Raw genomic sequence first — 14134 nt, forward strand, 5'->3', positions numbered from 1 at the left:
TTCTATAATTTTTATTTACAGGTAACAATCAAGAGATACAATCTAAACTGGAAACTACGTTAACACTTGCACAACAATCGCCAATTGACGCAGCCATTTGTGTAACACCACATTTGTCTCATGATTAACATCTTTCAGCTGTAAGAATGGGTGCTACTCGAAAATGCAGTATATCCTGTGGTGCTGGTTCTTCATGGGTGTTTTTTCTTGTGACTTACGTACTGTGGTGTGATGTCTCAGGGCAGGAGGAACTTATTTGGTGCACTTTAAGTTACGAATCTTTGTACAAGCAGGACAGAGCCAGGAGGAACAAACATGTTTCACTTGCTGGGAGTAAGTAAAAACATCTTTATTTATTTATTTAATATTTTAGCTGAGGGTAAACATTTGTTAACAAATCAAAGTTTTTGTCTGGGACTGTTATTGACTGTGTTTTTTTAATGCTCAGATCGTTGGTGGCCTTCTTTTCATCATAATGTGCTTTTCAAAAGGACTTAAAGAGGTGAGAAAACATTTACAGTGAGATTTTCTGTTTTAAAATGTAATTTGGATAAAGAATGAGACATAACTCAACATAAGAATACAGATACAAACAGAGACTGCACTGCATCTGCTAGAGGAAGCGACCAATGAGAGGAAGTAGGAAACAAAGTGTGATTTTATGAAATTATTATTATCTTTGACAGGGAAATAAAACTAGAAAATCACAGCTGCTTGAGTCCGCTGCCAACAACAAGATGGTAAGTAATTATCAATTAAATACTGTCATTTTCTATAATGATTGAGTTGAGTTAAATATCTGATATTCATCTCTGTAACAGAAGGATCTGAGTGAAGAGGATGTGCATTTACTGGCCAGGATCCTCTCAGTTGGATTGGTGGATGCAGATCCGAACTACCTCCACCATCTTAAAGGCTACAGAGACTTGCGTGGTGGTTGATCTCCACTACAACAACAAAAAAGAAAAATCCGCCCTGTTACAGTAACTAGTGGACATAGAAGCACAGCTGTTCTTGGAGATCTCAATGGACTTGTGACGACACCAAATCAAGGCTGTTCGGCATTATGTTTTGGATTAACAGAAGTCAAGCTACTCTTGCAACCCCTCCAGATGTTCCATGAAAAATTCAAAATATGCACTTTATTGTGGTCAATAATGACATTGGTTATGAATTAGGAATAATCTCTCCTTTGTATAGAGGGGAACTCAATTGCACTTAATGTGAAAATGATAATATTGATGGTGGATCCTGTCAGCTTCACAAACTATAATTTAAAAGCTGCAAATATGTGGAAGGAAGAGCATCTGTCAGGTTCTACTCTGCATATTCTTTTTAAATCGGCTTTAAAAAACGGCAAAAAATATAAATATAGTCACAGGAGGATTTCTGCTGTTGTGAGTGACACTTGCTTTAGGCCTGCTTTGATGTTTAAATTGCATTATTCAGGCGTTTTGCAATGTTAAATACCGCTTTGTTGAGCTCTAAATTTGAACTGTAATATTTGCATCAGAGCAGAAAGTAATAATCCTCTTTAAATTGAGACAATGTGACTTTTTCTACTGTGGCTACATTAGTGGAACAATGCAACTTAAGCGATAAACTACTGCTTAGCCTTTAGTTAAAGGCCTTTAGCTAAGCAGTAGTAGAAGTGGAGAAGAATCATGTAGCCAGTGAAGTAAATCAATAATGTGTAATATACATCATTTTATTGTTAAGATATGCAAACATTAGCCACCTTATGGTGCTGGTTATACTGGACCAACAAAGGTTGTTGCAGGCAAAATGCCACAGTGTAATGGTCTGAAAAATGGTGCGTTGTATTGCTCATACATTCCACTTTTTATTTGTAAGAGGGAAAACGTGATATTTCTTCTCTCAAAAGAGTCTTTTGTCTTGTCTGGATCACTGTACTTGACCATTTTCATTTGAGAGTCACTGTTTGTTTGCTGTCGTTTTGTTCATGTCCTTACCTAGAATAAAGGAGGCAGCAGAAGAAAAGAGAAACAGACAGAGAGAGAGAGAGAGAGAGAGAGAGAGAGAGATTAGAGGCAAGTTGACTTGAATTCAGTTGTTTGTCTCCTGTGGTATATGTTTGTTAATGTCATTTACTCCACACATGGCTGTTGAGCTTGTCCCCCAGCAGGTAGAACAAGGTCACCGCAGACATGTTAAAAAAGAAGAAGCCCGCCAGACCAGCGGTGCTGAAGTGGCCCAGGAGAGGATACACCCAAATCCCAACTGACAAGAACACCCATATAATCCTGCAGAACATGTTTAAAGAGAGAGAGAGGGAGAGAGAGAGAAAGAAAGAAAGAAAGAAAGAAAGAAAGAGGGGAAAAACAATTCTCAGCACCACTGTATCTGTCAGATCATCTTGTACTGTCTTGTCTAAAAGATCTAGTATGTCTCATGCAAATATTCACTGGCACACGGTTTCCACCCATTGGCACTGATGACACTGATTATTTTAACCCAAAAACACTTAGCATAATAAAGAAATCTCATCCCTAACATACAGTATTTTTGTTGTTTGTACCATCACACACATGAGGATCAGTGTCACAGTATGTGAGCCCCAATGATAAGAGGTTCAAAGCTGTTACCCTGAAGCTGTTTGCAGTGAACTGTTACACACTGGATGAGTCTAAACTAGCTACGCTAAGAATATAGACACACTGCTGTACTTTTAGCCACATTCAAATATATTAAAGATTCAGTCAGATACGGATGGTAAATATTAAATCAAGAAGGATGTGATTGTTTTAAAATTCTGTGATATTTGTATGTTAACTTAATGCCATTAATGTTTGGAAATTGTTATCATGTATATGCTGACTCATCACTTACCAAAATAAGTAAGCCAAGCCCACAACTCCTAATGCTGCCAGGGCATGTTTAGTCTGTGGGTAGATGTGAGGCTGCACCAGCACTTCTCCAAGTAAAACAGGCAGGACAAATGTGTGCTGAGAAAACAGTGAAGATAACTCATTATGTGTGATGTGTTATTTAAATTTATACACAACATTCTTTACACAAATAATAAAAAAAATTAAAGTTTACAGACCATAGCATGGTTTATCCAGGGAGGGAAGAAGGTGTCAATAGTAGCTGGGTAGACTAACTCTCTGTCATAGGCAAAGATTGTCCAGAAAAGTAGAACAACAAACTAAACAAAATGCAGAGAGCAGAGATTTTAATTTACAGCAAAAAATGATTTTAATGATAAAGAATGTAGAATTTTCCAAAATGTGTGTCTCACCATGCCCACAGGGAAGGCAAAGACAGAGAAGAGGAGGTCTTTACATCTGCTCAGAATAGTCTCTGACTTTTTCCCAGCTTGTAGATCATTCAGAGCTGCCAGTCCAAAGAATGACATTTGCAATAACTGAAATATAAGCCACATTTTTGTTTTCCGTGATCCCTTTTTCTTCTTTTTCGTTTTTTTATCTGCAATATTTATTATTGTATACTAATGCACTGTAATAGATAGATAATAGAGGTAATGTACTCACCAAATTCAAAAATGTTAGGTACTTCCAAGGTCCTCCATAAACAAAGATTCCTGGTGGTAACTTCTCTCCATCCTTAGCAGCGAGACACTTAACAACAAAAGCATACCAGCTGAATGCTGTGATGTGGTACACTCTCCCCAGGGTTGAAGTCATTCTAACGTAAGCGTATACTGATCCTCAACAAACAACAAAATGAATTAAAGACTGGGAAAAATACTATTAAATAGTGAAAAGTGTGTCTTTTCCCTTTAGACTCGAGGCACTCAACGCAGTGGAGGGACCTTTAAAGATTAGTGTAATTCAGCACAAGCTTATCAAGACATTTGCAAGCAGTGGAGGCAAAACGACACTTTAACCCCACAAGAGGTCCACTGTTTCTTATGATGCAAACGACTCCTTCTTTCATAACCGACACACAGTAGCATGTGACTGGTGGCAATTTCAGTCACAGTGAGAGCTTAATCGGTTTCAGTGGGTTTCAGTGTTTTGCAAGAGAAGCCCCACAAAGTAAGTAAATCAGTTTAAGTAAACGAATCAGGATCACTACATAAAGACACTAGAAGTGATTATGACAGGCTACAAGGTGGCTCTGAGGTTTCTTTGAGCGACACTAAAATCCATGTCAGCATCAGGTATGTTGTTTAGCCGTTGTGCATGACCTTTGACCTTTGACCTTCCTGTGGAGGGGAAACGAAACATATTGACACAAAGGATATGTCCGATGGCATAATTGCATGAGGGCTGGGATCATTTCTTTTTTTTTATTGTTATGAAACAAACAAAAAATGATTCAATCCTTCAACACTGCAATTATTTTCCACATGGTGATCATTAATGGGGCTGCACGGTGGTGCAGTGGTTAGCGCTGTCGCCTCACAGCAAGAAGGTTCCGGGTTCGAGTCCCGGCTCGGCCGTGGGATCATTCTGTGTGGAGTTTGCATGTTCTCCCCGTGCAAGTGTGGGTTCTCTCCGGGTACTCCGGCTTCCTCCCACAGTCCAAAGACATGCAAAATGGGGACTAGGCTAATCGGATACTCTAAATTGACCATAGGTGTGGCTGTGAGTGTGAATGGTTGTCTGTCTCTATGTGTTTACCCTGCGATGGACTGGCGACCTGTCCAGGGCGTACCCCGCCTCTCGCCCGAAAAGATGCTGGGACAGGCTCCAGCCCCCCCGCGACCCTACTAGAGGATAAGCGGTAGAAAATGAATGAATGAATGAATGATCATTAATGTTTACGTTAATGCATGTTTTGGCCTGAGGGTGGTGATGGAGGAAAGTGGTGAGACACTCATGAGATGTTGGGACAGCTTGTGTAATCTTGAGAATCACTAGTTAAATAAGTCATAATGATATAACCATGATGTGTTTCTCATAATGAAATCAAGATAGAGGTGATTCTTTAACGTGTGGTATAGTGCAAACTACGATACATGACCAAAATCTGTATATAACATATCTGTGAACTTGCAAAAAATTACATGAAGTATAAGTTGGTCACTTTTGCAGCTGCACAGATCAACTTATTAAGCTGAAGAAGAAAAATAATTCACACTGTGCTTTCTCTGTTATGAGAAGTCAAAATGTCTGCTGTGAAAAACACCTTTTATGATATATGTAATAATAATACTTTCCTTATCTCTTTAACTGAACCAGTTTGGCTTCTATAAGTAACTTGCTTTTGCAACATCAGACACACAGGAGCCAGAAAAACTAATTTTTAAGAAACTTTATTTACAAATATAAAATGTTGCAGAAGATACGTATTATAAATCCATAATAATAAGCACAACTCTACCTACTGTTATGTAAATTCTTTGTGGTTTTAGAATTTCTTGTTTTAATGTACAGGTATGGCAAGTTTTCATTTAAATTACAGGGTCAGGCAGATGTTCAGAGACAGTTAAAGGGTTAGTTGTAGCAAATTACAAAAAAACCCATATTTTCAGATAGCTTTGGCTTTGAATGGCCAAATTTAAACACTTTAAAAGCAAGTGTTTCATATATCATCAAAATAAAAACAATTTATTTTACTGTGTATAAATACTTTGGATGATTTAGGTAATTGTGGTGAAATAATCCTTTAAATCAACCAGATGTAGCTTTTAAAAATGACATGTAACCTCAACGATTCCTATTAAACAATATTGAATAGAAAAAAGAAACCAAAAACACTACATACTGTATAGTGTGCAATAATTTACACAGTTATATTGTACATATGTTTAAGATGGTATCCTGTTTCAGTCTCAGGTTTATTTCCATTTTAAATTCAATGTATAATTCAGATTACAAAGAATTAAAGTTTCAATTTATTTACATGAAAACAATATCAGCCTTTCATGGATATGAATTTAAATATCCACCTATTTCACAAATACATGTAGGCTATGTGTAATAATCATCTTCTATTTAACATGATTGTGAAACACTATAATAAAAACTACGGTTTTCTGACTATTTTAGATCATCTATTACACTTTAACATCACATTTTGCCTGAAAACCAGCTGACATTTATGTAATGGCTGTCAATGCTTTAAAAAAAAAAAAAAAGACAGGAATAATTATAGAAAAAATCTGTTGCACACATTGCACTTTACCCATGCAGTCAGTAAAACCGTATTTAAACCCACATATGTTCTCAGTCCATGTACTTCTCACTGGTAGCAACTTGGCAATTCACCCACAGTAAGAAGCCCTTTGTTGAACATAGTATGTCACTTGGACAACAGGTTTGTATTATTTTGTATTAGTTTTACCCCTTGAAGTTCATGTGTTCGGTGAGAGCATGTGTTGTTCATCATTCAAAGTTTTTACTTGAGCTCACCTTCTTCCTACACTTACTGTGCGCACTGTTTTTTCTCTTAACTTTCTTTAAATACCGGTTAAGGTGCCATCTGTGAAAGTAGCAGAGACACAAAATGATTTATCCCATAGGCAAACAAAGGTGCATTTAAATAGGTGATGGTAACAATGGTGTCTTATGTATTCATACCTCAAATCGACTGTAAACTTTCCTCTCCTTCCTCATGCTCTGGATCTTCTCCAGCAGCTTATCCCTTTCCTGTGATGACTTAGGCTGCCCTCTGCTGAGTGTCCTGATCCCTCTTTCTTTCTCCCTTTTGGCATTTTTGTCAGCTTCATCTTCTTTCTCGTCATCAGTGACAGGAGACTCCTTGGTGGCCTCGTTCCTGCTCTGGCTATTTGCAGAAATCTGCTCTAGAAGCAGCTTTGTATCGTCTCTGAGGTTGCTGCTTGAGAGCACGTTGGCTGTTGATGAGTGGTAGCGAGACTTTGGCTGCTTGGAGTGTGGTGACAGAGGAACGACTTCTTCTGTTGTGATCTCTGCCGGTTCAGAGCAGTTATTTTGCCTTACTTGGTCATTTGTTTTTTCACTTTTGACAGATTCCTGCGTAGTACTTTTATTGATCTTATTTGTGGCCTCAGTGTCCTCTGGATTTTTCTCAACAGGGTCGGGCAATTCAGGCTCTTTGCTTACTTCACTCTGATGGTCTACTTTACTATTTTCAGCAGGCACGGGTGGCTCTGAAGGTTGGCTTTCAGAAGTCACAGATTCAGGGGTTGGCTCTGGCTCTGTTGGGGTTTTTGAGGTAGGCTCAGTTGCTCTAGAAGCTTCTGTTGATGGGAGCATTGGAATTTTGTTAGAGTCTGTTGTAATCTTGGGAAGAGAGGGTGTATCTGAGGGGCTGCACAATGTAGACATGTTGGTTTCTGTTTTTTTAGCCCCAGGGGACAAAACTGATCCAACTGAGTCAGTTAGAGGAGAAGAGCACTCTGTTTCAACAGGAGCAGGAGCGACAGATCCTGTCAGGTTAAGTTCAGAGGGAGTGGCTGTATGTGTTAATGCATCTTGTGGAGATGCATTTGTTATGGACTGGGAAACAATAGGAGAACTTCCCAGATCAGATACATTAGGTAAACCTGACTTGGGTGATGAGGGGCTAAGACTAGGTGGTGTGCTATCAGCTTTGATGTCCTTTGAGGATCTTACCTCAGATTCCTCTGCAACAGCCTTTAGAACAGAGTCATTTTCTGGTTCAGGTACACATTTTTCCAAAGGTGTAGGAGCACAAGATTTTTCAGAGTTTGTCTTTGTGGTGGACTGTAACGAGGATGTGTTTGGTTCTGCACAAGCAGCATATGCATCAGGAGAAATATCAGATTCCACATGTGCAGAGACAACTGCTGAAGGGTTCTCAGACAACATAGACTGGGAAACAGGATCTGGATGAGCTTGCTTAGACTCTGTAGATACTGTAGAAGTTTTGTCAGTTGTTTGGAGTGACTCACATGGTGAGGAGCTGACAGATTCCGGTGCTTCTGTTTCATCAGAATTTGGAGACAATATGCTGTAGGAGGGGGTGGAGCTGGAGTCTTTTGGGGTAACATTAGAAGATAAAGTCTCTTCAGGGGTGGAAAGAGGAGCAGATTTCGAGGTTGGAGGACTTGGACTGATCTGTGTACCAGAATCTGACAGAATGTGATCAGAGAAAGAGCTTTTAACTGATTGGTCACAAGAGCTCAACTCTGATCCAGTCTGCTGTTCAGGTGCAGGGGAGGAGATGTGGTTTCTAACTGAACTGATTCAGGATTTTGGGTGTTAGAATTCAATACAGCAGATGCAGAAGATGGTGGGACCTCCACTGAACTAGGAGGGAGTGAACCGGACTCCTTTGAGGTAGAATTAAGCTTTGGGCTTTCACTTTCATCAGTACCTTGCACAAGAGAAGGAGCAGTAGCAGGGGTAGCATTTGTTGGTGTAGGTGGATGACTTGGGCTACTCTCTTTTACAGCGGGTGTTGACAGCTTTGGGTCTTCAGGAGGTTCGTTTGGAGGAGATTCTGTTTCTGCAGAAACAAGCAGAGAAGCTCCTGGTTGGTTGCTTTTCAGCTCTGTCTTCTCTGTAACAGTTGAAACTCTGGTTTCCTCCTCTTTACAACTTTGGGAGATACTGGGTTCATTTTTGACATGACTGTCATGCTTGTTGGTCTTATCACTGGCATCTAAAGACAGACTGACTGACTCACAGGCTTCTGTGGCTACTGTTTTATTTGCATCATCTGCAGTAACATTTTTTGGGGATAAACCCACAGACAGTGAAGTATTAGCCATCTTTTCTGAGTTTTCTTTCGGTTCAAGTTCCTCCTTTTTAACAGTGGTATTGGTTTTTAGCTCACTTGGTGGTTTCATCGGAGCCTTGTCTTTGCTCTTTTCAGCTTCTGCTGCCTTAGCGGCTTTGCGTTTTGCTGCCAACTCTTTGAAGAACAAGAGCCTCTTATCAGGATCATTCATATCTATATTCAATGGAGTGGTGAGCAAAGATTTATGTGGTTGTACTGGTTGATCAGTTTTGTTTTCAGAAGGCTTGGATTGGGGCATTGATGGTGAAGAATCTGTTTTCTGTGTATCTGGATCCTTTGAATTTTCTTCCTTTGATGTATCTTTATCATCTGCTTTACTGGTTTCATTGTCTGGTTTGGACGTTTCTGTGGCTGACTTTATGTAACGGCTCCATTCAAAAGGTTCTCTTGCAGGTCGCCTTTTTCCTAAAACCTGTGAAACAAAAGGTAATTTGGTCTGTTCTGCTTCGTTTGTGTCACTTTCCTCATCCTGTTGGCCTGGAGCAGTTTTGGTATCTTGAGCATGCTGCTGCTCAAGAGAGCTGAATATCAGAGAGGATCTTAACCTGGAGCTCCTTGGCACTGCAGCATTGTACTTCCTACGGAATGACTCCTCCCTTCGTAGACCGGTGGTTTTTGTTTCTTTTTGTTCTGCTTCCTCCGTCTTTTCCCCTTCAGCTGTGGACGATGATTCTGAAGGTGTTGGTGTTGTTTTAGATTCTGCTGCCACTGCAGTAGGTTCATCAGGCAATTTCTTTGACTGCTCTCGTACAGTGGTTTTCATATAATTCGGCAGGTGACTTGCCCTGGGCATCGCAGGAACCTTAAACTCTCTAACATTTGGGATTTTAGGAAATGACACATCTGTTCCTGGTGCTATTTGTTGTATGGGGTTTGAAGGCTCTTCAAAAGGGTCTGGTGCCTGAGTTGGCATCAGTGGGAGGCCTTCATCTCCTGGATTATCATATGCACTGAGGTATGAGCTAATCCTCCAGTTTCTTAGCCCTCGTTTCACTGTAGGATCCTTGCGGTCAGTGTTAGGCTCCGGGAAAAACTGCTTCTGATCAGTTGGATTTGAAGCGGTGGGAGAGGTTTGACAGGCATATGGCTGGCCTAAGCTCAGTCTTCTAGGGTGAGATGAACTGAATGGTAAATCTGCTGCAGGTAATTTCTCCGAGCCCTGGTCGAAGTCCACATTTCTGGTAGATGATAAATAGTTAAGCACTGGGTCAAAGTTATCAGACGGTTGCCTCTCTTGTGGTAAACCAGATTCAGAGTATTGATCTGCTGAATGATGGTCTTGGTTCCAGAACTTGTCATAGCCACTGTAATCTGCTTCTGGTCCTGGTCCGGACCCTGGATAGGGCTGCTGCCCCCTGTGAAACTTCCTTCCCTGGTTCTCAGGCTCTGGCATTCCCTGTTGCTGCAAGAACGGGTAAGAGAATCTACCATGAACACCTTCAGCATAACTGTGACGTTTGAAGGCAGCATTTTCCATCATGGGCTTCCTGGGGGAACCCTGATCAAAAGGCGGATCCATGTGAGATTGCTGGGAGGGAAACCTGTACATATCTGAAGGGCCATGCAGGGATCCCTGCCTTTTAAGTGGTATCATTCTCCAATCCACATCCATACGTTCATCACAGGAATGTCTAACCCGGTCATCTGGATGAACAGTTTCCAGTGATAGAAATTTCCTAGGATCTCTGTACAATGATGTTCGTTCGCTTGGGTATTGCCTCTTTTGTAAAAGGCTAAACTCTTCCATTGGAGTGGGCACATTTTCAATCATCAGTGGTTGGGACTGAGCAAACAGAATCCGAAACTCTTCATCAAAGGTTGCCACGAGCTGTCCAAGGAAAAGGTGTGCCATGCAGCGGTGGAGCTTCTCAAAAGACCACATGAAGCTGTACAAAAACATGACAAAAAGTGGGAATTAACAGAAGCACTTCATTCATTGTAAGAGTATTGCATACTCATGTCAGTTTTTTCACGCAAATACATGCACATTGATTACATTCATTAAAAAAAATCTGAATATAAATGTATTTGTCAAATCATTGTATGGCGTGAAGTGTAGAGGTATGACTTTCTGTGACAATTTTAAATGGCCTCACCTGAAGTTTCCACTCAACACAGCCCTGCAGTCTGTCAACAAGAAGCGATCCATCATCTGACCTTTAAAGGATTTCCCTGAGCGGCAGTGATACGTGATGCCAGACACTGTTCTCACACGTAAAAACTGCAAGACACATATATATTGAACCCAAGTAGTACATCTAGCGGTGTTAGTGTTGTTGATTGCAATTCAAGCTAGGTGGCAGTATTGCATTAGCACAAACACCTTTGAGATCAGAAGATAGAAAATGGCTGCATTTCAAGTTCCCTTTTACGGTAAAATGCAGTTACTGTGATTTCTATCGATGGGAAAATCCTTTAACATTTATATTCACCATATATATCAGGGACAATACATATTAATTAACATGAATGTTATGTAAATGCACCAGATTTCTTCAAATGGCTGCATTTCAGCTCACATAAAAACAAATCTGACAGAAGAAACTCAGCATTACAAAAGACAGCATAGCATAGTGTTATAGGCATACACATGAGGCATAAAGCATACACAGTAAGCAAACATACCGTATACAGCATTTAAAGCAAATGACAAACAAGATAAAGTAGCACACAAGAAAAAACATCATAAGCAATTATGATGTTATATAGCATGTAAGACTCAAGGTGCTATTAAATATCTGACTTTCTAAAAATAGGATGTGATAGATTTCTAATAGTCGGCTGGCAAGTTCTCTTTATTTGTTTTATTGGGTCACCTCTACTAACAGCTGTGGTGTACCCACAGTACTTGAGCGTTTCTTCTCAAGTTCTCCTAAAATGGATGGAGTAAGCCTGGTAAACAGTATGAGTAGCAGTGTTCTATATTTCTGCTACTGTCAACAAATACCATGAAAAGACCAAAATGGCTCTGAGTACTTTGCAACTTCCCCTTCCCTGTTTGTTTCTTTAAGCTCCAAGCCCATTCATTCCTGCCATAGATGTAAATCTTTAAAAAGAGGCTGCAAAAATACATTTCAACATTTGCAACAACTGGTCACTCTTTTTAAACTATATATTTGGTGCTGCAGTGAAAATTAACAGCGGCTACTCAGTAAACATGGGAATGTATAAAAATAAAACTACAATGCCTATGCTCATTATAATGAAGAAACACCCAATGCAGCAATGTGGCTCAATAATGTTTTCAAGAGGTTTTCTAGCTCTGCGGCACAGAGGAATAAACTATATCATGCTTTAGATACACAGACAATACTTGTTAGTTGGATCAGTTCATTGATGTATTTGATCTTTTCATGGGATTTGTTAATAAGAAAAATACAGAATATCACTATACCTTTAAGTATTTAAAACTGAATCAGCATATTTCATGTTTTTCAGCTTCTGTAGTCAAACTGTAGTCAAAGTGTAATGAATATAAAAGTAGTTAATTAAATGTTACTGCATTCATAAATGTACTTTTCTGTTTTGTTTATTGAATTTAGTGTTATAATGCAGCTTCATTAAAGTGTCTGTATCAAATTGTAATGTAATATTTTTAAGGAATATTCACTCACTTGGATGCTCTGTAGATTGACCCTGCAGTTGGACACCATGTTGACAAAGTGATGTGCATTCTGCTCGTCTAAAAGGATATAGACAGCAACATTCCTCATGGCAGCACTGAGAATATCCGCCAAAATGTCAACATCAGTAAACATGTCCATCACTACAGCAATGACCTAAGAGGGTAAAAGACACAAACAGAACCGGTTTGAAAACAAAACTGTCAGGACAGTTTGATGTTGACAATTCAAAGTCAAGTTTGGCATGAAGTATCCATTTATAAAGAAGGTGAAAGGCCGACCTGCTGAGCATTCTTGATAAGTCTTCTGGCCTGCTCCTTGATACTCGGCATGTCGGGCTCTGGAGGGTTGACCAGAGTGGTGACCTCTGTGGGCCCAATGAAGGGATGCAGCTGAGGCCAGCCAAGGTCCAAACCTGGGACATCCAGGTCAGAGTGAATCGGCCAGTAAGTGTCTGAAGAGCCATCTCCCCCAGTCTCCAGAAAATGTTGTTCAGGGTGGTGGCTCTGCTGAGGGACCTGAAGAGAGCTCTGAATATACTGAATCTCAGGTGTACACAGGAAGTCCACCACATCATCTTTTTGGAGGAACTTGTAGTATCCTTCCAAATCCTCCTCAACCAGTGCGTCAATAGCTAAGCGGTACTCTTCCCGGTAGTGGGGAGGGAGGTAGTTGGGATCCAGGGGGTTATCCCCGGCAGATGAGCACTGAGAGCGACGTGCCATACTGTTGTCTATGGAGGGTAAGGGAAAAAGAAGACGTGATAAATTTATTGTATTTTAGTATGAATACTTTCCACACCACACATCTCTTTCAACTAGAGTGCTGAACGATAATTCAACTGTATTTCAAAATCAGATACTATTGTATTAATGTTACAATATTTAATCCAATCATCTATGTCAGCTCTACAGCTATTTTACCCTAGAAGCTTTAAGTCACTGGGTTCAGCTCATCCTGGTCATATCTGCAGAATCTGCAGACAAGAGATGGAGCCATAATCACAGGGACCCTTCGGTACAATACTATAGAAGACGAATCAAACATAGCAGAGGGGAAGATGGAATCTGACCACAGGATAGATGATTATGGGTGTGGCTCCTCCCTCTGACCAAAATCCCAAAAGTCTCCATTTGCAAGTTCAAGTAAAGCGACATATATGAGAAATACCGAAAGTAAACCCCAAGGTTCAAACAAAACACATAAGAACCTAAAAACGGAATAGATCACCGACTGAACAGTTTTTTGTAACCGATTTTTAAGTCCTGGGGGTCTTACCAAGAACTGTACAAACGTCTTTCCACTAGATGACATGTCAGAAACTTTAAAAAGAGTGAAGTACTGTAAGCACAGGTCCGCGTGCGCTGTCCATATGTTAAGATCCGGGTCCTAAACTCATTATTTATCTATATAATACAGTTATGGCCTAACGTTATTTGGAGAACTCACCTCACTAATATTCACGTCGTCAATCCTCTCGTCGGTTAAACTTTAAGCCAGTCATCTTGTCTTCTTCGCCGCGTTTTCCTCCGCAATTGCGTCGTGCGTCTAGTCCAGGTGGGACTTATCGAAAGAGTTGAGTTACATTGTTTTTCCCCCCTTCACCCAGCTAAACCAGTTTATTGTCATGCTCGAGGCATGTCGGCGAGAATATTTGAGACAGAGCCCTCAGAGGAAAACTGCAGTCGACAGAATTCGCCCCGCCTCGACTGGGGCTCCACAGTTTGTTCACTTCTGCTCTTCACAGCTCTGTGTCTGTGTCCATGCTTGTCCCGAGGCAGCTGAACTCTGCACATCTGTTATCTGCCCACTGCGGCTCCAGCTGAGTAACT

General features: G+C 40.4%; 2 protein-coding genes and 1 long non-coding RNA gene across 3 annotated transcripts; 1 reads left to right on the forward strand and 2 right to left on the reverse strand.

The window, feature by feature from the left end:
- Positions 1 to 212: 212 nt before the first annotated feature.
- Positions 213 to 2514, forward strand: LOC147818814 (uncharacterized). The gene is made up of 4 exons (XR_015437591.1): positions 213 to 333; positions 449 to 502; positions 687 to 740; positions 822 to 2514. It is a non-coding gene; the product is annotated as an uncharacterized LOC147818814 (long non-coding RNA).
- LOC111658914 (androgen-dependent TFPI-regulating protein) lies at positions 1693 to 3900 on the reverse strand. The gene is made up of 5 exons (XM_023411623.2): positions 3516 to 3900; positions 3263 to 3388; positions 3068 to 3169; positions 2851 to 2966; positions 1693 to 2264 (listed from the first exon to the last, which is right to left on the reverse strand). The coding sequence occupies exons 1-5, from the start codon at positions 3666 to 3668 to the stop codon at positions 2105 to 2107; spliced, it is 657 nt and encodes a 218-aa protein (XP_023267391.1). The 5' UTR covers positions 3669 to 3900; the 3' UTR covers positions 1693 to 2104.
- A 1329-nt stretch (positions 3901 to 5229) lies between these two features.
- On the reverse strand, positions 5230 to 14071 carry sack1ha (scaffolding CK1 anchoring protein Ha). The gene is given in 7 exon segments (XM_023411706.2): positions 5230 to 6414; positions 6513 to 8104; positions 8107 to 10565; positions 10776 to 10900; positions 12294 to 12458; positions 12584 to 13035; positions 13752 to 14071. Coding segments are annotated over 6 exon segments (4797 nt in total). The 5' UTR covers positions 13028 to 13035; positions 13752 to 14071; the 3' UTR covers positions 5230 to 6402.
- Between the last annotated feature and the right edge of the window lie 63 nt (positions 14072 to 14134).

The sequence above is a fragment of the Seriola lalandi genome, unplaced genomic scaffold (genome assembly GCF_002814215.2).
Source record: "Seriola lalandi dorsalis isolate HSWRI2012SDOR001 ecotype SW California unplaced genomic scaffold, Sedor1 jcf7180002054470, whole genome shotgun sequence".
Classification (NCBI taxonomy): Eukaryota; Metazoa; Chordata; class Actinopteri; order Carangiformes; family Carangidae; genus Seriola; species Seriola lalandi.

What these genes read in the sequence shown, in the direction of transcription:
- LOC111658914 (XM_023411623.2), bottom strand. Translation starts at nt 3,668, where the DNA reads ATGACTTCAACCCTGGGGAGAGTGTACCACATCACAGCATTCAGCTGG. An exon ending in CCTGGATAAACCATGCTATG is followed by an intron (nt 2,967 to 3,067) that starts GTCTGTAAACTT and finishes CTGTTTTCTCAG; the next exon opens with CACACATTTGTCCTGCCTGT. An exon ending in GGCTTGGCTTACTTATTTTG is followed by an intron (nt 2,265 to 2,850) that starts GTAAGTGATGAG and finishes CATGTTCTGCAG; the next exon opens with GATTATATGGGTGTTCTTGT.